The sequence below is a fragment of the Coturnix japonica genome, chromosome 4, assembly GCF_054131305.1.
Source record: "Coturnix japonica strain WE chromosome 4, WE-NBRP24, whole genome shotgun sequence".
Lineage (NCBI taxonomy): Eukaryota > Metazoa > Chordata > Aves > Galliformes > Phasianidae > Coturnix > Coturnix japonica.
In genome coordinates this window covers 57745030-57772820 of record NC_140666.1, presented here as the reverse complement: position 1 = coordinate 57772820, position 27791 = coordinate 57745030, and the positions used below count along the sequence as shown (strand labels likewise).

Genomic DNA, 27791 nt, shown 5'->3' with positions numbered 1-27791 from the left:
ATGCTCTCCCACACTATTCAGCTTTGAGGTGGTGACTGTTACTTGGGCGTTTAGCCACGCTGCATCTCAAGTGAAGGCCAGCAGCCAGGATTCATTAATGATGTCAGCAGAAGCATGAAGTGGGTTAATCAAGAAGCTGTACTGAACAATAGACTTTCAAAATGTTAGCACTCTGAAACAATCAGGTCTCATGCAGAATCTCTCCCAGTCCATCCTATCAAAAGAACAAGCTGGTGTAGAGGTATATGCACATGAAAAGCACAATGGAAGGAGTAAGAGAGAGACAGAGCTATTCTATGAGATCACCTTCCGCCAGCAACGCTGGGGGCAACATATGCACATACTAATCCAGAGCTCCACTTTCCATCATCAGAATCATATATGGTCCAGCACTGCAGTCCTTGTTTGAGATTTTTTGGCATTGTTTTCACAGTTGTAAAAACACAGAAAAGTAGGACAGATAAATTGTAGCTGGCTTCTGTACAGACATGCTAAATAATAGCTACAAGAGGAGGCAGTCTAGCCTTATTGACCACAGACGTTTTACAATAGAATTGGAAGTTTGATTTTCAACAAGGAGACATTCTGATTTGTTCTCTGTCTGGCTCAACATTCATTCAATACTAAAGGAAAAAAACAATGTTTCTTTTTTTTTGGCAAATCACTACAGGAAACCCCAGAAGGATTTTTACAAGACCAGACACAATTTGGGCTCCAAATATTATTACTACTGACCTGACAGGTCCAGTCTCCTTCCATGTTCTGGATGGTCACATTAATGTTATTTAACTCTTGCATAAAACTTCTCAGGACTGCTAAATACATGATACATCCAACACTGTAGTTTAAAGCAGAGGCAAGGTCTCTTACATACAAACATAATAAATAAACTGGCATACTAATTCTGCTTCAGAAGGCCAAAGACCACTTACCACAAACACAGATGTGGTCACTTCTAACATCCTCTAGAATATCCTTATGAAAGCCAATCCAGCAACACACCAAGCAGTGCTCATGGAAGGTATAGCTCTACGTTTATGGAATAAGTATTTCAGTTTGAAAAAAAAAAAATAAATCCAAGTGTAGTGTTGCAATCTGTCAAGCAACACTTCTCCTGGATGAAATTTTGATGCAGGAGAACACTGCCAGTGTTACCCAAGGTTTTGCCGCAAAAACAAAACAAAGCGTAACGTTGGATTTCAGGACCATTCAGGCCTGATGAGATACTGTCAACTATAGAGGCCAAGTATGTGGGCATTCCTCCCTCATTTTATACACAGGCAGACAGATACATGCAATGATGTAAACAGACATATATATATATATATAAACAATTTTTTATTTTTATTTTTTTTTTTTTTTTGCATTTGAGAGAAAAGCAATTATGACTTGAGATGTAAAGCAAGAAATATCTGTTGACAGGATAATTTCTTTCCTTCACAAAAACTCAGAGCTTTTACTTTTTTACTGGAAAATACTCTGACTTTTAAAGACAACTGAGCGTTCACATTTGCATTTCTGAGAACTTTCTACAACAGGAGCTCCCTTGATCATATTTTTAACATATTTAATATAACTCTATAAAGGTGCATAGACAAGTTTAAGGGTATTATAATTTGAGGTAGAGAAAATAATTCTACTTGCAGGTAACTTTTTAACCAACATTGATTAGTAAACACATTTCCAAAGCTGGTTTGTTTTCACTGCAATCAAACAGAATTGTAAGTACTTAAACTGTCACACTACAACCACAAGACAATTAGAGCTGGCCACTCTCCTCTATTACAGGAGTACTTATAAGGAGAATTTTTGTTACGTGAACAAAAAGCAGCACAGAATATCTTTACCTCTGAAGTAAGGATGTTTGGGGTGAGTTTAATACACTTCTTAGAAGTACTTTCCATGATACAGAAGCTTAGTTTTGAAGGTCAGTGTCAAAAACTAGCTGTTGTTTTTAATATATCACACTGGGTAGGAATGCTTGTTCTGAGTCTCTCCCCTTCCACGAATACTTTCACTGCCATGATAGATGGATTCTTCAGGCAGACTCCTTCCAACATTAAGAATCATCATATGCAGCTACCCTCCTCTCTTTAAGATTGACTTGTTGCTGGATGTCACAAGAATGGGGTACTGCAGAGACTTATGAGTTAAGCTGTCAGGGAAGAACAAAACTCTGTACTACTGCTCCTGTTGTTTAGGCCTGGGGAGGTAAACTATGGCTCTACTTAGCAAGCATGTATGAACTAATTTTGTTAAACACTTAAACACTTCCTACAAGAGAAGTTTTATTTCCCACAGAATAAAGGGACATACATAAAAGAAGGTTTAGACTCTCCTACGTTCATACAGGACAGCTCTAAATCCTTCCTCCTATGATTAAGCCCTTGTGCAGATTGTTTGATACTAAAAAAAAAAATAAAAATCTAAGCATTATAATACTAAAAATAAATAAACAAAGTCAAGCCACGTTAGCTTTGTATTCTGCATAACAAAACCTCATTTTTCTTATGGAATTACATACTTCATATTGATCCACACAGAACATGATTCTGCACTACTGAACAGGAAAATAAAATACACACAAACTGAACGTGCAGGAATAACTTCAGTTTAAAAAGCAAAATACAAGCTTTTCATCCTGAACTAAATACCAGCATGCTCTGACCATGTGAAGTTTCCAAGGTAACTGAGTAACATCTCTGAAGCCTTAACTTTAGAGCTTGCAAACTTAGAATGTTTAATTTACTGCTGTTGCTACGGCCAACTCAGGTTAGAGCGTAAGAGGACAGAAACACCACTTCAGGTGGTAGCCTGTAAAGGAAAACCTACACAAAGAATGTCAAATGACATTCAAGTTGCTATTTTGAGTTGCAGATCTATTGAAAGCCAAAGCCACTTCATACTTGAGTGTAATTTTTGTTGGCAAAACAATTAGGTGACTATGAAGATTACTTTTTAATCCCCTCTTTGCCTTCAGTATTCACTTTTGCTTAGTCAGGCTTTACTTCTTGCAATATCATTCTGAAGAACTGATAGTCTCCAGCTTAAGAAAACTAATTACATCATATTAACCTCAGTCTTTAGAAATGCACTTTTCCCAGGCCAACCTTTCAAATCTGTACAAATTAATAACGATCTCTGATTAAAACATAAACAAGATACATATGAATGTCAATCTTCCAATCCACTGTCCCTAAGTTTTCCATTGTTATAACAATGCATGGAACAACACTACAGAAATATAAACAATGTTTTAAAATATATCCTACAGACAAAAAGAATATGGAAATTCACTTGAATTAGTACAAGCTCTGCTACTAAAACTCTTGCTAACTTTGGCTCTTCATTCTAGTTAGAGTGCACTTACAGCCCAATAGGCTGGAAACTTTGTCCTAGATGAAGTCGTCCTGGGAAGCAATCCAATTCCAAATGTTTTACTCCCAAATGAAGACTAGTGCAGAGCATACCCCATAAAGAAAGCCTTATCTAATACAGGATTTATGTACCTCTAAATTAGGCACTGCAAAACCCTAGCTTACAAGAACTGGCCTCCAGAGTGATCTAAAGCTCTCTGGGTGAAGCATCTGTAGATACATATGAGCTCTGGGCTCATACCTTGCATGCCAATAGGGAAAAAAAGGAATCCCCACCCCCCCTAAAAAACAATCCCCCTCCCCCATAAAACCCAACAAACAAATAAACAACAACAAAACCAATAAACATTGATAGAGCAACAAAGCTCAGCATCCTCCTCCAGAGTTCAGCCAGAACTACAAGACTAGAGTCTAACAGTTCTCTCTCTCAAATGAAAGTGTCAGAAGGGATGCTCTGGAATACGTTTTACTTTAATATCTGGAAAATAGAAGAAATAGCAACACTTGGCTCACATTTAACATGGTACACACATAGTGATGAGTTCAGGATACAAGTTCTGGATACATGGACTGATTTGGATTGATTTGAATTTGATTTTGGACTGTTACTCAAAACCAGATTTGGTTGTAAAAATATAAGGCAGCTCTAAGAACATGGAGAAATGTCCAACAGCACAGCCTTGTCTCTAAGTTTACTTGCCTAGTTGTAATCTACAAGGTAGTATTGGTGTGTGAGATTTTTTCCTGGTCCACCATCTTCCACCTCTGGAAGACTAAATAGAGGCAGTTAACTCTTCTGTACAGACTGCTTCGTAGCTTGATATTCTTCACCCCTCATTCCTGGAGAGTGAAGAGGGATTTCAATACAGACGAATTATGTGTCCTAACTATTAAATTATAACAGGTGAACATGGCTTCCAAACTCACAATGTCTTAGAAGAACATGACAATAAAGCACATACTGCTTGACAGTGTGTCCAAACAAATGGACAAAAAAATGATGGATCTTTGACAATCCAGAGAACTGCACAGCAGGCAATGCAATACACCCAACTTATTATTAAGAGATAGCAAAATACTATCTCTTCACTGGTCAACAGCTGCTGTTTCTGCTTTGGAAGAGGAAGCTTTTGTTATCAACACCGGAGAGGAAAAGTCCATTATTGACTTCATACATGAAACAATAACAAAAGCCTCAATATAGAGGGTGATATGTAGCCTACACAAAGGAAGAAGGTCATGAAACAGTCAATAAGCTCTGACATTTCATTTCCAGCAGCGATGAATATGAAGAGAAATTTCAGTTGAGTAAAATCCCAAGTACTCAGGGGGATTACTGAATTACAAGCCAACACAGAAGAGTGAGATAGTTAAAAAAAAAAAAAAAATTAAAAAAAAAATGGGGCAAAACAAATGCCAAATTTTTTTCAGAGTCTTCAGATTTTTATTTTTTTTTTTTTTAATACTACCCAATTTTTCTATTTAAAAAACCCTTCTACTAGTATGGACAGTTTTACTATACAACTATACAATTTCTGTCTAAAAAAGACCCACAGCCAAAAACTGCTTAATGGCATAAAACCAAATGCATACAAGAGCTTCAGCACCCAAAATTAAAGGTGGCACCCGTAGAAAACTACACATTACAAGAACTTTTGGGTGATCCATGAGCTACAGACCAGCAAGTCTCAATTCTGCAGAAAGCAAACTGGTAGATATTACAATGGAGAACATTAAAAGACACGTTGATGAAAAATACACACAGAGGAAGAGATGATGCGGCTCATGAGGAGGGCTGTCATGACACAATCTATTGAGTTCTGCCAAGGGTTAGCCAGCATGCAGATAAGCATGGTCTAGTTGATATAATGTACTGTGGTTTTTAACGAAATCTTTTAAAAGAATCCCTCAGGAAAAGCCATTAAATTAGCTAGGCTTTCACATAACGTTGGGGAAGGTTCTCCCAAGAGTAACCAAGTAAGAGGGAAAACAAAGGGCAATTTTTATTTTTAAGACATATTTTACAGTGGATAGATGATATCTGTGAACATATCTAAGATCTACTCTGCTTTTTAATATTCCCAGTGGAAAGGAACAATTAGTAAGATGTTTCCTTTCAGTCATTTTATATGGCCTGGAACTAAGTGTTCCCCTCTCCCCTCAAACCAGTGCTCTGCAGAAGCACATAGCCATTAAAAAACGCACGTTCTTAATAATAATGTGCTTCAAACTAAACCTACAGACTGCTTGTTATAATTACTAGCCACTGAATATGAACTGCAGAACCCAAGTCCTCACTGAACCCATGATAAATTGAAAGAGTGCAGTGATTTCCCTTAAGTCTTCAAATTTAGTTAACATCTGAACGTTTTCTGTTTTGTTTTGTTTTTTAAGACAAAAGGAACAGTCTTGGGGTCTAAAAGATAATTCACGCTCTGTTACTTTGTTCTTGAAGTAGAAAAAACACTGCATCTTGTGCTGTTTATTTACCTTGTTCACTTTCTAGTTTCTGCAGAGCTTATAGCACTGACACAACCCTACCTAAGAAATTTAATATCATCCCTGTAAAAATCACAGCTTTCCAAACAAATCAGCTGGATTGGTCACAGTCAATTCTCAGTATTCTTCCAAAAAGGTTCAATGGCTTTCAGCTCATGAACACCAGCACTTCTGAGAAGTAATTCTGTTATATGCTTTTATCTTGTTAATTACGTGAGGAGAAAACAGACACTGACATATTTCATTCCCACTACCAAGTATTTCTCTACGAGGAAAAAAATAAATTGGACAGAATACTGTAGAGAAAACTATACAAAATACAATAGTAAGAATAAAAAAAAGAAACTCACTTTGGATATTTAAATATTTAGAACTATATATAATTATGACAGTTGTCTATATTTCATTTTAAAGCACGAAATACTCTTTTTTTTTTTTTTTTTTTTTTTCCTTTCTTTTTTGATCACATGGTTTATTCAGGCTCTGGAAACAGTTGTGCATCTCCAAAACAAATTCACTTAGAGCTTGGTCCATGATGATAACTATGAGAGCTGGTTTATTTTTATAGACTGTTGCTAAAGCACTTGTGGACTAAAAATAACTCCTGTTAAACAATGATACTGTGCTGTCAAAACCTATAACAAACAAATACTTTTCATAGATCATCCAAATGAGGAGAGTGAAAATGGTTATTTTTGAGACATAATAAGTAAGGACCTGGAATAGTTAAGGTTCAGAAATAAGATTCTGAATGTAAATAAGACTCAGCCTAGAGGTGCTTAGACACTGACTGGGGATGGGGAGACACAAATGTTCTAATGACCTTTGTTTCTAATGATACACAGCACGTACACAAAGTTCCCTAGCACAGTTTTCCACATTGGTTGTGGAAAGCTTTTTTGTCTTTTGTAGGAATTTGTAAGAGAGACTGCATGGCTTCCATGGACTCTGCCTCTCTCTTGACTTCAGGACTTTTCTGAGTAAGTTCTTTTCACTTCTTCGTTCTTCTGAAGCCCAGTGTCTGCGTGCAAAGTGTGGCTGGTCTTTACAACACCAAACATGACTGTACAGTTATGGCTATTGAATGGCCTCTGCTTGTGACTTAAATTAGCTCCCACTTGTGATTTACCAATACTGTAATAAACCCTCCAAGTTTTTCTTCAGCAAGGCCAATTTGGCATCTATTTAAGTTTTCCATAAACAGCTTCTCTAGAACAACCTCATTTTGCAATTGCACCAAATCACATGCGAGCACCTGAAATCCTGTGTCTTAGCTGTACTACATCTTTCTCATTCATTTTAATTGTTGTGGATTTGAATTTTCTTCTTTTGATCTGAAGACTAATACTGCAGCCTAGTAGTATATCTTTATGCCTTTATCTGTATTCTCTTTAAGTCAGTCTCATGTCCTCTTCACTCAGGGCTTCCATACCACCACTCCACAGGGTCTTGATTCCTTGGGGAATTTCAGCAGCTTATTGAGTCACAGTATCTCTGCCTATTCATTCCACAGTGTATAGGAACTGATGAGTCAGGGCCTGAACCACTGATTGAGCACCTGTGGAAAGGACCTGGTCAGCCATGGGACCACAGGTGAAGGCAACTCACCTGTGTGCCCAGAAGGGGTGGAGCCTGGCTGCACCTCTCTATGACCCCACTTAAGGGCTGACTGCCAATAGGGAAGGATCTCTTCCTGGAGAGCCTTCCTTGGTGAAGCTTTCCCCTGCAAACCTGGAATCTTCTGATTTAGGCAAGCAATCTTCTTCCCTTCCTTTATAGCACCTTTCTATGGTGCTGGTCCTTCTGTCATCACACCTCTGTTATAACGCCTTTCCCCTCATATTGATCTGTCCAATTGCTACACACAATATTTCTCTAATTTTTCAAGATCCCTTCCCATTGCAGAGAAAAATCCTGGTGTGGCTTAACTTGTTTTTTGCTTTAACGAAACACACTGTACTGATTTAAGGGCACGAATGAGATATTTTCATTTAATATTCTTACATGGCACAGCATTGACTTCATTTTGTGTTCCTACCTATTCCCACAGGGATAACCTGTATCACATCCTTTAATGAGAATAGAGACATATGTTGTACATACCTTCAAACAAACACCTCAGTTCAAGCTTGTGTACACATTTCTCAACTCCTGATTTTTTTTTCTACACTCCATTTCACAAAATTATCTTTTTCCTGCAGAAGGCAACAGTTCTAATTTCACTTTTGGAGACAGAATCCAAGTCGCATGTGCGTGTGACACTCCACCTTCCCCCAAAAACCCATAGTGACCTATTAAGCTTAAACCTGCTTTTCATACATGCTGAAGTCCTGAAATTCTCTCTGTCCAACCTGGACCTTCAGACTGGAAAGAGTATTCCTAAGAAAACTACTGGACTTAAGTCTTATATTTGAAAACTCACAGGATCAGAAACAAATTTGTAAAGCTCAAATTCCAGTTGATTGCTGTTTCCATAAATTGAATGGAAGAGTTTTTTGAATTCATGACAGGAATGAATTCCAAAACTTGAGGGGCCATTCCAGGCTCTGTCAGACAGAATACTACTGATCCTTCAGAGTAAAATATGAAAGGAGGGAAAAAAGAAACAAAAAACATATGTAAAACACCTGTTAGTCAGTATAAAATGCTGCATAACCTGTAGAAGCTAGTTTAATTTAAGAGCAGTAGTCTATACAAATTTACATAGCTTTCTTGCCAGTAAATTCCAAATAGAGCTTGTTAGTGAATTCCTCAGAGGATCTCATTATCAATGAGAAGCAGATTTGACTGCAAAGTGATGGCTATCATCTCCAGCACACACACACGACTCTACCCACTTAGGGGAATCCAGTTACCTTTTCCTCTTCCCTGTTCCTATAAATGAAACATCCCTCAGGCATTCCTTCCTCTTGCCTGCAGAGGCAATAAGCGTTCAACATGTTGCTCTGCTATTCTAAGTTTACACTTTACAGCCAGCAGGAGACACTCAGAGCGCATAACCCTCCAACTGCACCAACATGTAACAACGCCACTTACAAGTCACATACCAAAATGGTGACTGTGTTCAATTAAAAGATGAAATTAAGATTTTTACAATTGTGCTCTTCCTTTCATACACACATCAGATTCTATTGGTATGAGCAGGCTTAGCTATTATTTCTTTTTTTTTTTTTTTTTAAATGAATGTTTGTTGTAATTCAGCTCACATTATGCTGAAACATCCATGAAGCATGGATGGGAGAAAGGATAACCCATAGTTTTCAATATCATTCAGCTGAACAGAACCATCATGCTTCACTCATGTAAACAATATTCCTCTCAGTAAACTGAAATCCATGTTCAAGACTGGCTTGCAGAATGGGTGAGCAAGCCACGTGAAGACCACACTGCATACGTAATTATCTATAAGTATTAGAAGCTTTTTCTCATTATTTCTAACTGCCCTAACAAGGAAATGGTTTCGAAAAGAATGACACATATTCTATGACAATAAGACTAACGAAAATGTAAACGTATTTGTTATGCTACTTCAAATTCACCATCAACCATAAATGCTGGTAAGAGCAAAATAATAAAGAATTCTATTTATTGAATAATTGTAAGTGTATTAGTCACTCAAATGACTTTGAAAGTCCATGGCTTTTGAAAAACATCTTTACCATCTCAGATAAATGGTATCTACACAATCTGCATCGTAATGGATTCTGCAGAGCACGTGGATTTGCTGAAATCCTTATAGTTCAAGTGAGACAGGGCAGTTTTTCAACCCTTCCCAACCACATTACCAGCTGCAAAAACCACCTGTGGGCATTTCACAGCTTATGGTTCACAAAACCCTTTGTAACTATTCTTTTCTTCATTTTCAATCAAAAAGAAAGGGAGATCAAATTCTGCGTGTTAGCACTTGGTATATTAGAAATGGAGGCAGATCTGCAGCTAAGGCTGCAACAAAAATGAAGGAATAAGAATTATTAATCAAAAGATTGGGGAAAAAAGACCACAATTTTAAAGTTACTATGATATGGCATGCAATTTATCAGTAGTTTGAGATAACAGACAGATTCCCAGTCAGAACAAAGCCCTGTAACATGTGTTGAACATCACCTGCTGGCACTGTTAAAAAGGCATCCAAGAGATAGGCAAGATATTTGGAAAGGAAGAACACTCTGTGCCTTGCAGTCACTAGTTCCAAGCAGAAAGCACCATAGTAGGAAATTCAGAAACACAATCAAACCCTTGAACATATTTTACCTCCATAAAAAGCCCATTCTTTCAAATTAAGTGGCTTTACAGAATTAAAGTGGTTATAAACCCCATGAGGAAGACCATTTTTATTATGAGATCTTAAGAGTAAGAAACTATTTTGGCAGCAGCAGTGAAGATAAAGGACATAGGCAAGTCCTGGAAAAACTGCCTTAGCTAAAACTCTCCAGTACTTCCTACTGTAACACGATTTCTCCAGTTTTTACAACTTTACCAAGCTACAATTATTTAAGTGGAAATTTTCCACAATGTATTTTTGTCACTTATGAGAGACTGTTTTTCAAACAGTTTTCTAGCCCGTTCCGACAAAGAAGTAGGGGAAAAACCACACTGCTCTTTACAGATTAATGAATCCTGCTGACCTTTCCATTAACTCTTCAGAATTAATGGGCCACCACATACAACTTTTTGTCAACCCTGGGAAAATCCTCCTGAACTTGTCCAAGTGTAACTGCACATACTGCTAATTTACGTATGCAGACAAGATTTAGATTTCAGCAACTCATTGATCACCCTATTCAAACATTACACAGGACACAGGGAAGACACAAGTGGTAAGCATAAATGACTAGAAGCAGACAAAGTGAAATACAGAAACAGGGAGACAACATGACAGTAGAACTGATATATGCCACGTGGGTACAGAAACTGTGATAGAGAGTACTAGAGAGGAAAGGTTTAAGAGGTGGGAAAGCAACAGCAGGAGTTTCATGTAGGAGAAAACGCAGGGGGGCAACAAGCCAGGTCCACACATTCCCTTCAAGAACTGGAACAAAAATCAAAATTGCTATCTAGTAGACAAATGGTGACACGTACAATCTGCAGAACTGCAAGTAATACATCCTATTCCCCTGTGGACTCCAGAGAAGATAACTACATACTGCTCTGCTAAAATAAAACTTCTAATTCAAACTACAGAGGTCTGTTGGATTGGAAGTTATCCATCCTGATAAAAAACATCTGCTTTTTTTCCAACTTATTTTTCCATTAAAAAAACCAAAGAATTTACAAGCAATATAACAAAATTCAAGAAAATCAGCAACTGCAAAAACTGAAGGTCAGTGTAACTTTAATTAAGCTTTTCTGTGTTTATGTTTTATGAAAGAATCTGTGAAGACACAATCAAATGCAGTAACACACGACATTCATGTTTCCTCCTTTTTCTAGCAAACGATGCTCTGAAAGCTACTAAGAGTTGCACACAAAAAGGAAATGCTGCCTGCAGACACCAGCTGCAGAACTTGTAAGTTCTTGGAGGCAGGCAGTTGAAGGATAAGAAAGGATAGCCCTGCAGATGATGCAGTTAAATGCTGCACTTAAGAACCGATAGTATCCCTGCTACTGATGCAACCCACTGGGAATGTCAGAAAATCTGTGTAACTGTCCAGAGACCACAGGACACTGTCAATCTGCAGAACTATTCTGCAAATGAACAAGGATTTGTTTGAATATGAATGACTATTAAAGATGGTAACGCAAGAAAATCAATTGACTAGATTAATGTTTCCAAATGAGTACCAAGAAGTGTGGTAATATTTTTCTTCTTCCTATCGCTCAGTTCAACCAAGTAGAAAATGACCCTCTCTTCTCAGGCTGCTTTGAATTATATTGCGTAATGGAAATGCTAAGTTGTGGCCTGAACCACATACTGAGCTGCTGGCGGGAAGGCAGGGCCAGCCCAGGGGAGTTCAGGTGCATGCAATGTACCTGAGTGACAGGAAGGGGTGGAGCCAGGATATACCCCTCCCAGACCTCATTCAAGGGCTGGCAGTGAAGGCAATGGTATTTGGTGGAGATCCCTGCCTACCTGAAGCCTTCCAAGGATAATAAGATTCTTTCCTTTGTTTCTCTGTCTTCATCTGTTACATTTGGGCATATCCTCACTTGCTACAGTCCAGGACTTTGCTAATATGCTGTCATTGCATCATGTTACACCATTACAAATTGTAAAGAACAAAACAGATAAATGATAGTTTGAAAGTAACTGTCCTTGTAATAAAATGAACCCTAGAATATCTTGACACAGCTCATGACTATACTCTTTTAATGTCTCTGCCTATACCTACGTAATTCCAGTAATTGACAGTGACAACATAAAGTAGGGACTGATGGGGCAACACCAGGAATCCAGTAGTTTACATTATATAGATATCACTTTTGTATCTTTTCAAAGATTTTTACCCCTTAAAGTTGCATCCTGACCTAAAGGCACTTCCTGTGGCTATCCCACTAGCCCCTCTAGCTCCTTCAGTCAGAGATATGGCACCCTCCATCCCACTCAAAGAAGTCAGTAACATTTAGGAGACAAAATCACATGGGGCTAGCACTTCATTAGACTTTACCTCGTTTTGTGGAACAGTAGCAAAAGGCTGGATGACAGCTGCCAGTGGAATGCGAGCCTGTTTGGCCATGTCTGAAGATGATGGGAAGCAGTAGGTAGTACATCGTATATAACGAGGACTGGCATGGCCTAGAACACCCAATAAAGCAGGCACAATAAAAGATAAATGGAGTCTGTCTGTTCCAAACACATACCAAGATAAAAACAAAACTCAAAAACCAACCAACCAAACAACAACAACAACAAAAAACTACAGTAAAAAGCAACAAGTGCAGATTCCTAAATTTAATCTATGCTTTCCTTCCTCCCATGGAAGCTTCTGCCCATCTCATCTCTTTATATCAGCCTACTGCCTCCACCTGTAGACAAATTTTTTCTTTCTGAGTTTAATGCAGGTATTTAAACATACCAAGAAAAAGAAGGAAAAGTACAGTTATTTGCAATAAGAATCTTAATAGAGATTAACTTAATATCTGAGAGGTTAAAAGGAAATAATACGGACAAAAGCCTCAGTGGTTATGTCAATGTTGTGTATAACAAAATGCAGCCAACAGATATACGCTGTGAAGACCACTCTAATTAGCTACTTCCAATTCAGAAGACAGTATACAAGTGTTAATAACACCTTGCTCACTTATTTTACAAAGTGTTGTGTACTAAAATCACTCCATCATTTTTTGTAGCACACTTAGCTCAGTTCCCTCAATGAGAAACTGTGTATTGGAAGAAGACATGAGTTCTGGAAATCAAACAGAATTCAAAAATTGGCTTCCTTATGGTTCCTTTTTCAACCACTGGGCAGCAGGTCTTGCTTAATCTCTTAAAAGACATTTCTTTGTTCATTAGAATGACAGTACCCCATTCTGAGATAATATCTAAAATACTTAATGTATGTTTTGTATATTTATCCAAACACTGATAAATAAATGCTGGACTAAATTATACCATCAGTTTAGTTTGTATTAAAGTATCAACTCTGCTGTCAGGAGCTGCATATGCAGTATGTTATTTACAGGCTCTAAGCAGAAGCAAACAAGATACATTAACCACATGAAAACATTAAGCCAACTAGACAGCTCATGCTCTGTGCCTATAACTTGAACAAAACATTCCAAAATTTATATCTTAACATACAACAATGCCAGGCTCATTGCTTCTTGTAATATCCATCTCTTAAAATTTCAGAATAATCTGAAGATGCTTTTCAACTTGAAAACCTTGAAAACATTCAAACTGAAAATAAACGTTGTGTCAATTATTCTTATTATTTTAAATATCAGCAAGCAAAGAGGTGGGGGTAAGGCAATCTCAGGAATTTCACTAGAGTTAACCAAAGGTGTGAGAATTCCATTCCCATTTCTCCCACTTCTCCTTTTTCCCACCCTTCTAAACTGAATGATCTTCCCATTCCATTCTCAATACAAGACTAAGGAGCACTGTTTCTAGATGATGTGAGAATTTACTCATAGATACATATATTCATTTGCTTTTATCTGAGAAGATTCCCAAAGCAGTAATGAAGACAGTTACCTTGATCTTGGACTAAGCAGTCTGTGGTGACAAGAGGAGGAACCTGTCCTCTTGTGTTCGTAGCATAGATCTGCCCTCCCCTAGAAGATCTGTCATTTTCAATTACTTGAATCTGATGAGTAAGAAGCAAGAACAGTATGAGAAAGGTTAGCCACACATTCAGTTATATTCATAAATCACTAACATTAACACCAAGTAAACCTTTCTGAATTTCTGAAACTGCCTTTGCGACTGCTACTGGTATCCCATGCAATTGTATCTTTACACTGCACATTATTTTCTAATAATAGAAAATTATTTCAGATATTTCAGAAGCCTCAGTTGGAAAGCAAACAGAGAAGAAAAACAAAACTGGTCAGCTCAGAGTTTATTGATCACTGTCCAAGAGGGATTTCCCAACACACTAGAAATAATCTGTGGCCTGTTAAATTTTCTTTCTCTATTAAGTTTTTGTATAGCTATTTAAATATACAATATATTCCTCAGAATTTGTTCTATGTTCTGCTTGATTACTTTTCCCTGCCTGCTTGGCTGGTACAATTTTACTAACTCTTGCATCAGTTGGGAAAAAGGCTTTGTTCTAAAAACACCCACTGGCTGAAGGAAGCAAACCATTTTCAAGACTTAGCTCTGCAAAGGATCACTGCACTGTGTTATTCTGCAGTTAAGTGACCTGAACACGCCATCATTCTTGGAAATAATATCATGGTTCTCGGAAACCAGATGCTGGTTTTCATAGATGCTGTCAGAGCATATATCAACCTCTAACATATAAGACAACATACATCAACAATGGTTACAGATAAGAAGTAAATTTATCTGACAACACTACTGTAATTGTATAATGTAAATATAACTAGAGAATTACGCATGGTCATATTTAATCTTCTGAATCAGCTTTTTTTCCCTCTACAGACATTGACCCAGATGGTGCTGCATTTAAACATGTCATTTTGATCCTCTCTGTGCTGCTAAAACAAACCTTTTAACCTATTTTAGCTTCACTGTCATAGTAAAGGCTGTTTATTTTACATGCATAACTGAAACAAGACATCAGTCCATGCTCTCATGCCAGACCTCCCTCTCTCCAAATGTGTTTTTTTCTGTTGATATTAAACATGATGATTTTATCCTTCTCAAGTAAAATTACCATACTGAAACACCATTAAGGCCATTGACTACATTGGCTAATTATAATGACACTTTTTGTTTTTTTGTGTGTGTGCATGCATTGCTTTTCTGTCTGTATTAAAACACGTAGCAATTTTCAATTTCATTTAACTTGAAAATTGCATTTAATGGAGGCAATTGCAGTTATAACATTACTCTTAGGATATTTTCAGTTTTGCAGTAAAAGCATCATTGGATAAAACAAAGGAAAATCCCAATAAAATGGCTGCGCCCCACTAGACAGGTCTTTCCCTCATCACAGTAAAATACAAACCCTTTCCTGTACAGCTGTACTGCTTCAGCAAAGGAGTGGAAGATTCCTTCACTCAGAAGAGCTTAGTAGTAGAAAGTTCTGGCCTACAACTGCAAGACAGCCTGCTTCAAGAATCCTAACTCTCCAAAGACCTTTCAAAGTGTCCAAGGATTACCAGACCCTGTAGAACTGTGTACATCACAGTGTGCTCTCCCCAGAAGTTCAGTACACTACTCCCCCCTACAACTCTGATCAGCTGTTACAAATACAAAACAATTTAATTACATCCTGAATGTAACAAAGATACTCCTTTGGGTAATACTTAAGACTACTTTCTTAAATGGATAAACATATACCTTTTTTTATTTTTCCTCTTTCATTACTCTAAAAAGAAGAGGCAAAGTCCCACCAGAGCGTATTCAGGCATGTTTCAACAACTGAGTCTTCTGAATTGTGTGAAGCTGAAGCATTAATTATATCCTGAGCTACTGAAATTCTTACAAGGTTGTAACAACTAGAAGGACGCTTAGGCAAACTGTTCTAGTTAGAATATCAGCACTGACTTTACTTTGTCTTCAATACTGCAGAAATTTATAAAAAATTAGTGGCCCTTTACTCACTGGGCTTGGAATGGAGTCAGGGTCAAGCTTCTTCTGTGGTGGACCAGAGAGCTGTGCTGGACCTCCAGGAAAAGCACCAGGATAAGACAGCTGAGATCCTGCCATCTGAGGGCCATAGTTTGCTGCAGAGTTACAAAAGACCACTGATTTAAAGTATTTAAGTTCTGTTATCCATTTTTATCATCAACTTTTGTCATACAAATAATTTTTACATCAGCTAAATGCAACTCCTCCTTACTTTCCATTTTCAGCAAGTATCAGAAATAGGTTCTGGCTCACATAATCTGTTTTGAAAGTAAGCATAAAATTAGGTGCAACAACTCCAGCTTCAGACATTTTCAAGTACATGTCCTATAGGACTATATAGAATGGGTTATTACAGCTATTGCACCTAGAGAGCAAGCTGTTGCATTAGTGAGAATTTCTCTGTTACCATTGTTAACTCTGTTACCATTGAAAACTAGTCTAGTTTGCTTGACAATTTAAAAAACAGCTATTCTAACGTGTCAAATAAAATAAAGTTTGCTCTTTTACAAATCCAGCATATTCAGTTTCAACACTTTATCAGTATAGAAAAGAGGAGTGAGTATATAAAAAGGAGTACATAACTCCCTCCTGTTGTATACTATGCCTTTACCCACTACTAAACCAATCATCCTGCTCCTTTTTCTTGTTCTTTCCTTAACAGAGAGTTGAAATGTTGAGCAAAGTATATCCTGCCTTGAATGCTCTGATCACTGAATCACAGAATCATAGAATTGTTTGGGTTGGAAGGGACATCAAGGATCATGAATCTCCAACTCCCCTGCTGCAGGCAGGGCCAACAACCTCTACATCTAATACTAGACCAGGCTGTCCAGGGCCCCATGCAACCTGGCCTTGAACACTTCCAGGGACGGGGCATCCACAGCCTCTCTGGACAGCCTGTTCCACTACCTCACCACTTTCTCTGTGAAGAACTTCCCCCTGATACCCAACCTAAATCTTCCCACCTTCACTTAAAACCATTTCCCCTTGTCCTACTCTTATCTACCCTTTCAAAGAGCTGACTCTCCTCCTGTTTATAGGCTCCCTTTACGTACTGGAAGGCTTCAATGAGGTCACCCCACAGTCTTCTCTTCTCCTGGCTGAACAAGCCCAGCTCTCTCAGCCTGTCTTCATAGGAGAGATGCTCCAGCCTTCTCATCATCTCTGTGGCCCTCCTCTGGACCCTCTCCAACAGCTCCCTGTCTTTCTTGTACTGGGGGCCCAAGACCTGGACACAGTACTTTAGTTGAGGCATCACAGGGGCAGAATAGAGAGGGACAATCACCTCCCTGTCCCTGCTAGCCACCCCTCTTCTGATGGAATTGATGGAATTTTAATGGAATGGATTCCGTTCTGATGGAATGGATTGATCTGATTGTCAGTAACAACTTTCCATTCTACAAAACAAAGATTAAATTTTCATTTCTTTAAGTCTGCAGAACATCAAACTTGAGAGGTCACAGTTCCAACAGTCATTCTCAGTACACTTTTTGTTTTTAATTAGATACTAAACATCCTTCTTTACCTTGCTGAGGATGGTATCCAGGCCCTGGAGTCTGTCCTGAAAGTTGCTGCAAGTTAGGATTAGGAAGTCCTGATCCAGGGATCCCATCTTGTCTAGCCATACTAGGCAACGATGACTGCGCACCAAGTCCACTGAAATTATTAGCTGGTGGAGGAATCTGTGGTCCAGGTGGTAAGGCCATTTGGTGCTGTGTCAGTGGCTGTGGACCCTGAAAAGATGCTGGATGTCCAGAAGATGTGTGAGAGCTCTGGATAGCACCTGGACCTGAGCAAGAAATAATATATATCAAATGAATAAAAAGAAATGATAAGCTACTAGATCGGTGTGGAAGATGTATTGAGTAAAAAAATGCAATGTTTGCGACGTATAGCAAATACTGAATCATACTGATAGTGCTTCATCAGGTAGATACTGAATTCCTGTTAACAAAACAGATCAAATTTCACAGCTTAAGTCTGAACTGATTCAGATGTTCAACTTCATTTCCTCAGACTCTATTATCAATAAAACTCTGCAGCTGGGGTGGATGGGGAAAAGGATGGGGAGGCCACTTCAACAATTCTTGCTTAGAACACACATAAATCACAGTTTGCCTTTGATATCATAATTAATTTTATGTTGTGAAAAATTCTGTTTTTTTTTTTTTTAAATTATTTTTCTAATATTACTTTTTTTGTTAATACGTTGTTCTCGTTTCACCATGACAAACTCAATGGAAGTTTAACTGACACATTTAATTTGGTTTACAACCATTCCCTAGAATTGATGCTAGAAATTTGAAACATGGAAATTAGCACACACTGCAAGTGGTTTCTTTCTGAGATTTAAAATCTGTACACGTTATTTTATAAAGCTTACATTTTTAGCCAAACATCTCCCAAAGAACTACAGCAAAACAGAAAAAGGAGTAATGTTAATGAACAAATACTGAAATGCACCTTAGAATCATAGAACCGTTTGGGTTGGAAGGGGCCCTAAAAATCATCCAGTTCCATCTCCCGTGCTAGAAGCAGACACACATCTAGACCAGGTTGCTCAAAGCCCCATCCAACCTGGCCTTGAATGCTTCCAGGGAGGAGGAAACCCCAGTCTCACTGGGCAACCTGTTCCAGTGTCTCACTGCCCTCACAGTAAATTATTTCTTCCCGATACCTAGTCTAGATCTACCCTCTTCCAATTTAAAACCATTTCCCCTTGTTCTGTTGCTACACACACTTATAAAAAAGTTCCTCCCCAGCTTTCGTCTAGGCCCCCTTCATGAACTGGAATCTTCTATCAGACTTGTCTACTGAAAACAAATTTCACAGAAAACAATTTCTGATTCTCGGCTGGAAGAAAAAAGCACTGCTCCAGGAGTCTCAAAAGCTATCAACTCTAGTGCTCTTTCAAGCTACAGAGCTCAGGCTAACAGCTAAGCAAAAGCCATAACAACAAAACCAAACATGGGAGCACAGTTGTAAAGCAGCAGTGCTTCAGTGGTCTGAAGGGTATCTAAACCATCCTCCATGCAAGAAGATAAGCAAGAACATTACATTTTACGTAACTGTTGCTGGAGGCAATATAAGGAAGGCAGAAAGAAAAGCAGTTATTTTTTTCTCTAAATAATTTCTATTGCTGCATATGAAGTGCTGTTGTAGAGGTGCTGGGTCAAACTTCATCCTGCATAGAACAGTCTGACTTAATTGTGACCTTGCAGTTCAGTACAGAAAGGCTGAAGTCAAGTCTAAATTATTTTTATCAAGGCAAAGAAATAAATTTTCACAAGTAGTTGTACAAACAGAGGGTCAGACCCTTGGCAATTACACAAGTTTTTATTTAACTCAAATCAGTAACTTGTAAAGTCAGAGAAGGAACACCCACACAGTCTAAACTGAAAAGTTCATCTTTACTCATATCTCAATAAGATATCAATGACTGAAGTGATCTCAGTCTAACAGTCTCATTCTTACAACCATAATGGCCACAGCAAAACACGATGCTGACTACATTCCACTGCTTTTCCATCTTACAGTAAATTTGGCCAGGAAATATTCAGAAAAAGCAGGTCTAGACAGACAGAAAATTACCGATGGAACTGATTAGCACGAAAGAATCACATCTTACCTCAGTTTACTTCTAACCCTGGATTAAATACAAACGAGTTCAGATAAGATAAGATTAAAAACATTATTATTTGAGTAAATGAGAGTGGGAAAGATTTTATTATCAGCTTATACAGAAGTTCAGTACATTTCTAATTATCACAGTCTTAATAGCTTTAAATGAGAAGAGTCAAACAGATAAAATTGATTACCATAGCTATTTATCTGCATGCTGTTCAACTGGTTAGCAAGTTGTGTTGTACACGAAGCGGATGCAATATTTTGGGAGGCTGGCTGTGACTGAAGACCGCCGGGAGGATAGGAAGGTCCTGTATTGTTTGGAGGTGGAGGGCTCTGAAACCTAAATGGAAAAATGAGTGCAGTGAGTGCAGCTATGCAAGAAATTACAACAACTAGTCATTATTCCAGAAAGTCTGACACCTTCTGAAGTGTAATGCTGAAACAGTTAATTGGGATGACCAAACTTTCCAGAGTTTTCTCATCTTCTGCTCAGAAAAAGCGTATTGTTAGAAGTGCAAAGAGAGAATGCCCTCTTCTTTTTTGTTTTTTTAAGCAACAAACAAACACAACAACAAAAAAGTATATGTTTGTTTAGTTACTAGAAGCAAAAAAGAATGGAGAAGAGAGAGAATAAATGTATGAAAACTTGAAAATTAAGGAACTAAGGCTTCTGAACACATATCTCTTCATCGAACTTCCATTCTGGGAATGAACAAAGTCTACTCAGAGAATACATATTCAGCATCTTTGCAAAAAGAGAGCAATTAACAGAGAAACTGTTAAGGAGATCGCAGCTGTAGGGGGAAAAAGAAGATGCAGGTGGGAAAATCTGCTGCACGGTTAACAGACATGGGAAAATATGAAGGAAAGAGAAAGAACTGGAGAAAAGGAGGAGGTAACACTTATGATGCTGTTTTATTCTGGACAAATGAGATTTCAGGCTGTCTCTCAAGGCTCTGCACTATTTTACCTATAACCATTACTAAAAACCATTACTGAGGAGGGTCTTAGGTATAACGAAATAAAGCTATCATGTGGATCTTTCCTTTGCCTGGTGAACAACTGTCAGCAATCTGTGAATTAAACAAGATCCAGTTAAAAAAAGAAAAAACAAAAGCTTCAGGACAATGACTGAAAGGAAAACAGGAAAGAATCGGCGTTTTGCTGGGCTGGACATGTAAACTTGATTCTCTTTTCCTTGTTTTCAGGTCTTCAGTGCAACAGACACTTCTCCCTGTTCACCAATACACTGTCTTTTACAATAGGTCACCAGTCTCTGTAGGTCCTTTTAAGACAGTGATAACACACAGACGAGCTTTCTTACTTACATGCCTCATGAAACACACATGCTGTAACTTTCAACCCTTAACAAAAGTAACTATAACACAACTAAAAAAAATACAGAAGCAGAGTTCAAATAATTAAAACAAGAATGTTGTTAAATGATATTAAGTTAACTAAAATAAATTATCTATAGGTTCACAAACTCACTGGAAGTTAGCAAAATAATTAACAGCTGACAAAATTAAGTAAGCAAACATGTTTACTCACTCAGAACTCTCTGAAATACATACATTTTGTAAACAAGATTGTCCACCCAATCCTTTCAACCCCTCATACAACAGTTTTTCCAAGATCAATTTTTATAGCCCCCACCTGTCCCTAGCATTCTCCCTTACCCATTCCTGTCTTCTACACTTCTTTCTGTAAGCTTTGGAGATAGGAAAACAACCCGGTGGCGCAGTGGTTAAAGACGCTGCCTTGCAACACTGGGGCCCGGAGTTCGAATCCCCCCTGTGGCGCAAGTGGTAGAAGTGCCGCTCTGCTACACAGAGGCTCGAATCCTGGGGGCTGGACTCGATGATCTCTAAGGTCCCTTCCAACCCGCACCAAACTATGAAACTATGAAACACTTGGAGTGTTGTCATTGGTAATCTCAGGCATGAGCAAAAAAGCAGCAGTCATGCAACTGAAAGCCAACCCTACATTACAAAATGTCTTTGAAATACCCTACAGAACCTCAGCTGAGCCTCCACAACAATGAAGCAAAGATACCCCAAAAAGGGGGGAAAAACCTACAGCTATACAGACATGTGATTGTAGTGAGAGCAAGGTTGGTCTCTTCTCACTGGTGACAGGATGAGCGGAAATGGTCTCAAGTTGTGCCAGGGTAAGTTTAGGTTGGATATCAGGAAAAACTTCCTTACAGAAAGGGTTGTTAAGCACTGGAATAGACTCCCCAGGAAGGTGGCTGAGTCACCATCTCTGGATGTGTTTAAAAACAGTTTGGATGTGGTGCTCAGGGACATGATTGAGCAGAGGGTTGTTAGAGTTAAGGTACTATGGTTAGGTTGTGGTTGGACTTGATGATTCTGAGGGTCTTTTCCAACCTGAACCTATGATTCTGTGTACCAGCCTCTAGCCAAAGCTCACTGAGAGCTATTACTTCTTTTTACTAACTTTTTGGTACCTCACAACAAAGGAGAATTAAGACACCAAAAATGACTAAAAAAGCAGTTTCTATATATGAAAAAAAAACCACCACAATTATAACATCTTACTGCTGCCTATAGGCAATAAGTCTAAAGTTCAAGGAGAACAAATAATTAAAAATAAAAAGCAACTCATGGTGAAGAGTGAAGAACTTGCTCTAAAAATTGAATTAATGCAATTACGGATTATAATCTATGATCTGGCATCTTAACATCACAGGAAACTGAACTATGAGATCCAGTTCAGAAGCAGAATGAGTTAGAACTGCCAAACATAAAAGAGGTGCTATACCTAAATGGCAGCGAAGCAGCCAGAAAGAGGAAATAGAGGTGAAACAAATCTCATGTACTAATTCTTGAAAGTCACCTATGTGGCTGTTGTCCTGCTGCACTGGGCCCACTTTGGAAGTTGTTCTGGCTGAACTGATGTGTACCAGGTGGTAGAGGCCCAAGAGGAGCTGGAGATCCAAGAGGCGCAGTTGGTTTCGACATACCTGCCAAACAACAAGTACTTTTATGGAAAAATCCTCTAGAAATGCACAAGATCTTCAAGAAATACAAATGTACAGCCCTGATCAGGCAATGAGAATATCAGCTACAGGTGGCCCTGTATGTGCATTGTGATTAGACAATACAACCTCAAGAGGCTCTTTCCAAACTCAGCCATTTTCTAAGACTTCAAGAAAGGACAGATTTTTGATCAGCTACAGAAGCAGATATGAAAAAGGACGGTAAGAAGCAACCATATCATAGTTGCTAACTTTTCAGAAAAACAAAACAAAACACAAGGGGGGCAGTAAGAAAGAAGCAAAAATGAAAGAACAGACCCTTTGATTCAATTTGGGTTAACAGAAATTCCATAATACCTCGTTACCTTTTCAGAGAAAGCAAGAGAGCCCTTTGATTGAGAGACTTTTGCCAATAAAGATCTTGGAACAACCTTTAAAAAATGCCTCTATATGTAGATCCAATAAAACTGTGCTAAAAAGAATTGATTCACGACTACAACATCAACTTAGTATAATTTCTGTTATTGTCAGAAGCAATTCTGACTACATTCAGCATTGGGTTAAAGTAACAACTCCTGCTGGTTTTCATAAGAATTTTTAGAGAAACTGGATAAAGCTTTTTCTATGATTTAAGGATACCACAAAAATCAAGCAGATCACACTATTTAATACAGTGGATACTTAGTTCTGTTATTACTGTAATCCAATACAAACATTGATTTTAATGTAAATCATCACTATATGTCTGGTATTAAAAAATAATTCAGTCTTTTTTATTGTTTTAATTGTAATTTTCTTCTGTGTTACTGTATCAGTATAGTCCACCTCCTTCCTCCCTGTTTAGCCTACATATATTAACAGACCTATAGACGGAAGAGAAAATCTTACTTTTTAGATATTTTCCACATTCCCAGCTCACTAGTTTACTTCATGAAACATATGAAGCATATCACATAATGAGATAAAATTAATGTAGCATGAAGGATAATAGGTTTACCTTTTGGCCATCAAAATCATCTGAAGCACAATTACACTGGTAGAGATAAAAAGCACAGCACCCATTTACTTGTAAAAGCTACCGAAGTTCACCTTCCACATAAAAAGAAATTGTCCCCTAAGTGGTTAGAAAGCAGATGGGCTCCACTTACCATATGTTATCCAAGCACATCACCAAGCACGCAAGACTAAGTAGCAAAAAACAACTTGTATTCATAGACAAGTTTGTGCTCAAGAACTTGGCTGGGCACATGTCCTACTGTGAAGAATACAACACGTTTCTGAGAGCCTGCCTGCCATTAACACCTACCAATTCAGAATTATTGCTCTATTCCCAGAAATCATTTCTTTTTATTTTTCTGTACTACGTGTTAATCACAGCACTGCATTAAGCACTGGTATCGACTGCTTCCTGGACAAGAGTTCACACACAAGGGTCAGAATTCCACTACCAGGCACCTTATGTTAACATCTGAACAACAGTAATGTAGGCTAAGCTAGTGCAAGATCCTGTTGTACTAGCAGTGTAAAACTGAGTGTTGTGTCCTGACCAAAGTAAAATGAAGAGATGCGAAACACAGCAGAAATGTACACTCTGAAGACACATTTTAAGACAATTACACACCTGGTTGAGGTGCTGCATGTGAGGAGTTAGGATCTCCATAATGCCCATAATGAAGTGCAGAATTAGGTGGTCCAAAGCCTGCAGAAAAGCCTCCCATTCTTGGCTGGGATTGGGAATAAGGAGGAGCTGTAACATAACCTTGTTGACTCATGATGGCAATATTCTCATTCCAAGTTTCGAGTTATCTTCAGGAACCTGCAAAAGAGAAAGTGACACCAGCTATTGAGAATTATGTTCCCAAAAAGACAGAAGACACATTAGAAGGTAAAAACTGACCTGGCAGTTAGGTAAGCAATGCTCTTGTTTGATTGGTTGCTTAGTTTCATCAATGCTGTGAATTTAAATAAATCACTGAAATTATCTGAAAAAGATTACCCACTCCCTGGCCCATGGAGAGATAAACTCTAAGGATATGTTTGTGGAAGGAAAGTAAAAAGAAAAGTCTAAAATTGTTCCATTTAATGGGAAAACCTAAACTTCTAATACAACTGAAAAAAAAGACAGAGTCTAATACTCCAAATACTAACTATTCCAAAGAGCAGACTGGCACATCAAGAAAAGCAGTGTGACTAGAGTACAAAACTCCTCTAGTCTATCTGTCTCCTATCCTGTTTTAGCAGGAGACCTGTTTTAGATAAGAAAGTATCCCACAATGGCCTCAGCAGTACCATATACTTCTTGGAAAGGGTAGTCAGGCATTGGAATGCACTGCCCAGGGAGGTGGTGGAGTCACCAACCACGGGAGTGTTCAAGAAACGTTTGGATGTGGTGTTGATTAATATGGTTTAGCCGGGAAGTATTGGTAATGGTTGGACTAGATGATCTTCTAGGTCTTTTCCAACCTTTATAATTCTGTGATTCTGTAATATGTTGTTCTTGCTGCTACCATGCACTTCTTTCCTAAGCTTTCACACCTTGACTCTGTTGTTTTCAGAGAAAGGAAGAAGCAACAAACAAAGAACGTATTTTCCCACCGTAAGATTTGCTCTAAAAGATACTTTAGGAAAACTTTCAAAAACTGGGAAATCCGATGAATGCTAAACCAGATGATTCCATTTCATATCATCAGTTTTCAAATATAGAACATTTTCCACTAAAGGTTTTGAAAAATTACTGAGGCTATATACACTGAAGGCTTGATTGCTAGCTTTCACTTTTCCAGATTAATATATATATATATATATATTGATGTTGAATTAAAAAACAACAACAACCCAACACACACACACAAAAATCCACTGATTTTATTTACGCCCAATTAAAAACTGTTTTGAGAAACAATTAGAATCTGACCCAGTGAACCACTTCTGTAAAAACCCAAGTACACAAGCCAGGCATCCTCAGAGAACTAGAGATCCATTAAATAAACTAGTATTTCAGATGTTAAACATTCCTTTTAAATAGCTTTCACAACCAACCGTATTTTATGTTCTCTGAGTTTCAGAATGAGGTGGTCTCTGAGCATACAAAGAGTCTGAGGAATTGTGTTTCAGAAGCTTTTATGAAGGCATTTTAAAATTAGGTACACCTCCAAGATCACAACGTGGGCATATTCAAGCTGTACTAGCACATGGCAGTAGACAGAAGCTATACCCATCTCTTGGCTTCTCTTGGCTCCCCTCTTGGCTTCTCTTATTAAAAATACTGGAGAAAAAGTTTTACTAATCTTACCCAGCAGACAAGAAATCACTTTGAGCAGGTACCCTCCTCACAACCTGGCCAAAGTACTAAGCCACACTTGTAAGCACAGCTAAAGATTTGTCAATTAAACTACCCAGCACTAAATTGCTTTGGATGGGTAAGCTTGGAGGACTGCATCCTATTTCTTAATTAAAAGAAATGGTAAGATAAGAGCAGGAAGAAGAAGAAAAATATGTTTACACAGAGAGGCTCCTTGCTGTCAGCTATACTTTCTTCCTTTCCCCACCCCCATCTGCAAAGACGTGGCAAGTTTGTTTTAGTTACTCCAAAAGACAATAACTCAGTACTAAATTACCTGCACAGTCATATAAAAATATATACAGTTTAAATCTACAACGAGATTTTCACACTGAGCAACAGCCACCACCTTCAGCTATGACAGCATCCAGGGGAAACGACTTCCTCCACCGCTTACTCACTCACACAAAATCTTGCCACGTCGAACTTCCCACAGACAGCATAAACACATGCAGGCTGTCCTGGAGAGAGACAGCAACGACACACAAAAGAAGCTTATAGAGCACAGTTCCAGATTCTACTTAAGACCAAGCATATTTAACCACTTCTAAAGATATGGACATAGAGAAACTCAAGATGTAACTAGCTTCAACAACACCTATAATAGCAACAGACTGCCTAGAGTTTCATTAAGTTCCAACAAGAGATAGATTCTGTCTGGAGATCACATGAGAAGGATCAAAGAACCTGCTAAACTGAAAGCTTTTCCTGGGCTTATTCACTACAAGTGTCACTGCAAAGAAGGAAGTAAACTTGTCCCTCTTAGCCTCAGTTTACTTCAATCCCCAAGGCCCGCACGCCACCGAAACAAACACTTCACACCAAACTGCTACTAGAGAACTGGTTGTCATCTTTTAATCCAGCGGATTGCTCAATTTACACAATGCTCTGCTGTACCTATACCATTGTGAAGATGCAATGCTCCGTTAAGTACACGCAGAGGATCACAGAGTAAGCATCATGATCACAGCTACCTGAAGGGGAACTATTAACTTTAGTTAATTAATGCTGAGACACACTGCTCCTCCCCAGGGCACCCTACAACATCATTTTTGCTAAGAACATTTAGCACACATACCTGTACACGTACAGACATATAGAAAGAAGCATAGCTACATGCATCACACGCTTTTTAAAACATACATTCCGGAAAAAAGCAAGCAGAAGGTGACCCGCCCCCAGCCCCGTGGTTACACCTGTCCCCCATTACCTGAGGCCTCAGTCAGTCAGCGCTGCACCAGGTGCTGCTCGGAGCCCCCCACACGCGGCCGGATCCCCCCTCACACGGGCTGCCACCAGCTCCCCCGACCTGAGGAACTCACGTTGTGCTCCCTCAGCACCCCAGCACCGCTACGAAGCACCCGCTGCTCCCCACACGGGGCACGGCCACGATCTTCCCTCCCTGTGCCCCAGCAGAAGTCGGCAGTTGAGGCCGTTACCTGGTGGCGGTGTGCAGCCCTCACCCCGCACAGCTCGCACCACCCGCTCACCCGAGTGCCACGTCTGAGCTCGCCACCGCCACGCGGCCCCCCCGCTCGGGAGCGCGCCCGGCAGCGCCTGCGCACTGAGCTCAGAGACGCCGTGCCCTGAGCGGCTGAGAGGAAACCGCTGGGAAAGGGCGTCCGAATCGTGTGTCGTGGCTTTTTAAATTATTATTATATATTTTTTTTTGTGTGCTGTGCGTTTTTGCCAGCAAGAAACAAGAACCTATGTGTTACACACGCGAAATTTGGCACCAGCAGA

The 27791-nt window shown here is 38.8% G+C and overlaps 1 protein-coding gene across 17 annotated transcripts in view; it reads right to left on the bottom strand.

Moving 5' to 3' along the window:
- SEC24D (SEC24 homolog D, COPII component) overlaps positions 1-27581 on the bottom strand; it is a 48343-nt gene extending 20762 nt beyond the window's left edge. For 2 of the 17 annotated variants that reach the window (XM_015861851.3, XM_085546935.1), the window contains exons 1-9: positions 27259-27581; positions 26398-26509; positions 24330-24524; positions 22567-22693; positions 19899-20047; positions 17606-17869; positions 16054-16175; positions 14011-14122; positions 12482-12609 (exon numbers count right to left, since the gene is read on the bottom strand). In XM_015861851.3, coding sequence (XP_015717337.1) covers positions 12482-12609; positions 14011-14122; positions 16054-16175; positions 17606-17869; positions 19899-20047; positions 22567-22693; positions 24330-24480 — 1053 coding nt within the window. In that variant the 5' untranslated portion in view covers positions 24481-24524; positions 26398-26509; positions 27259-27581. Of the gene's footprint in view, positions 1-12481; positions 12610-14010; positions 14123-16053; positions 16176-17605; positions 17870-19898; positions 20048-22491; positions 22694-24329; positions 24525-26397; positions 26510-27258 lie in introns of all 17 variants that reach the window. The other 15 variants (XM_015861854.3, XM_085546936.1, XM_015861852.3 and 12 more) reach the window with 9 other exon arrangements.
- Positions 27582-27791: the final 210 nt, after the last annotated feature.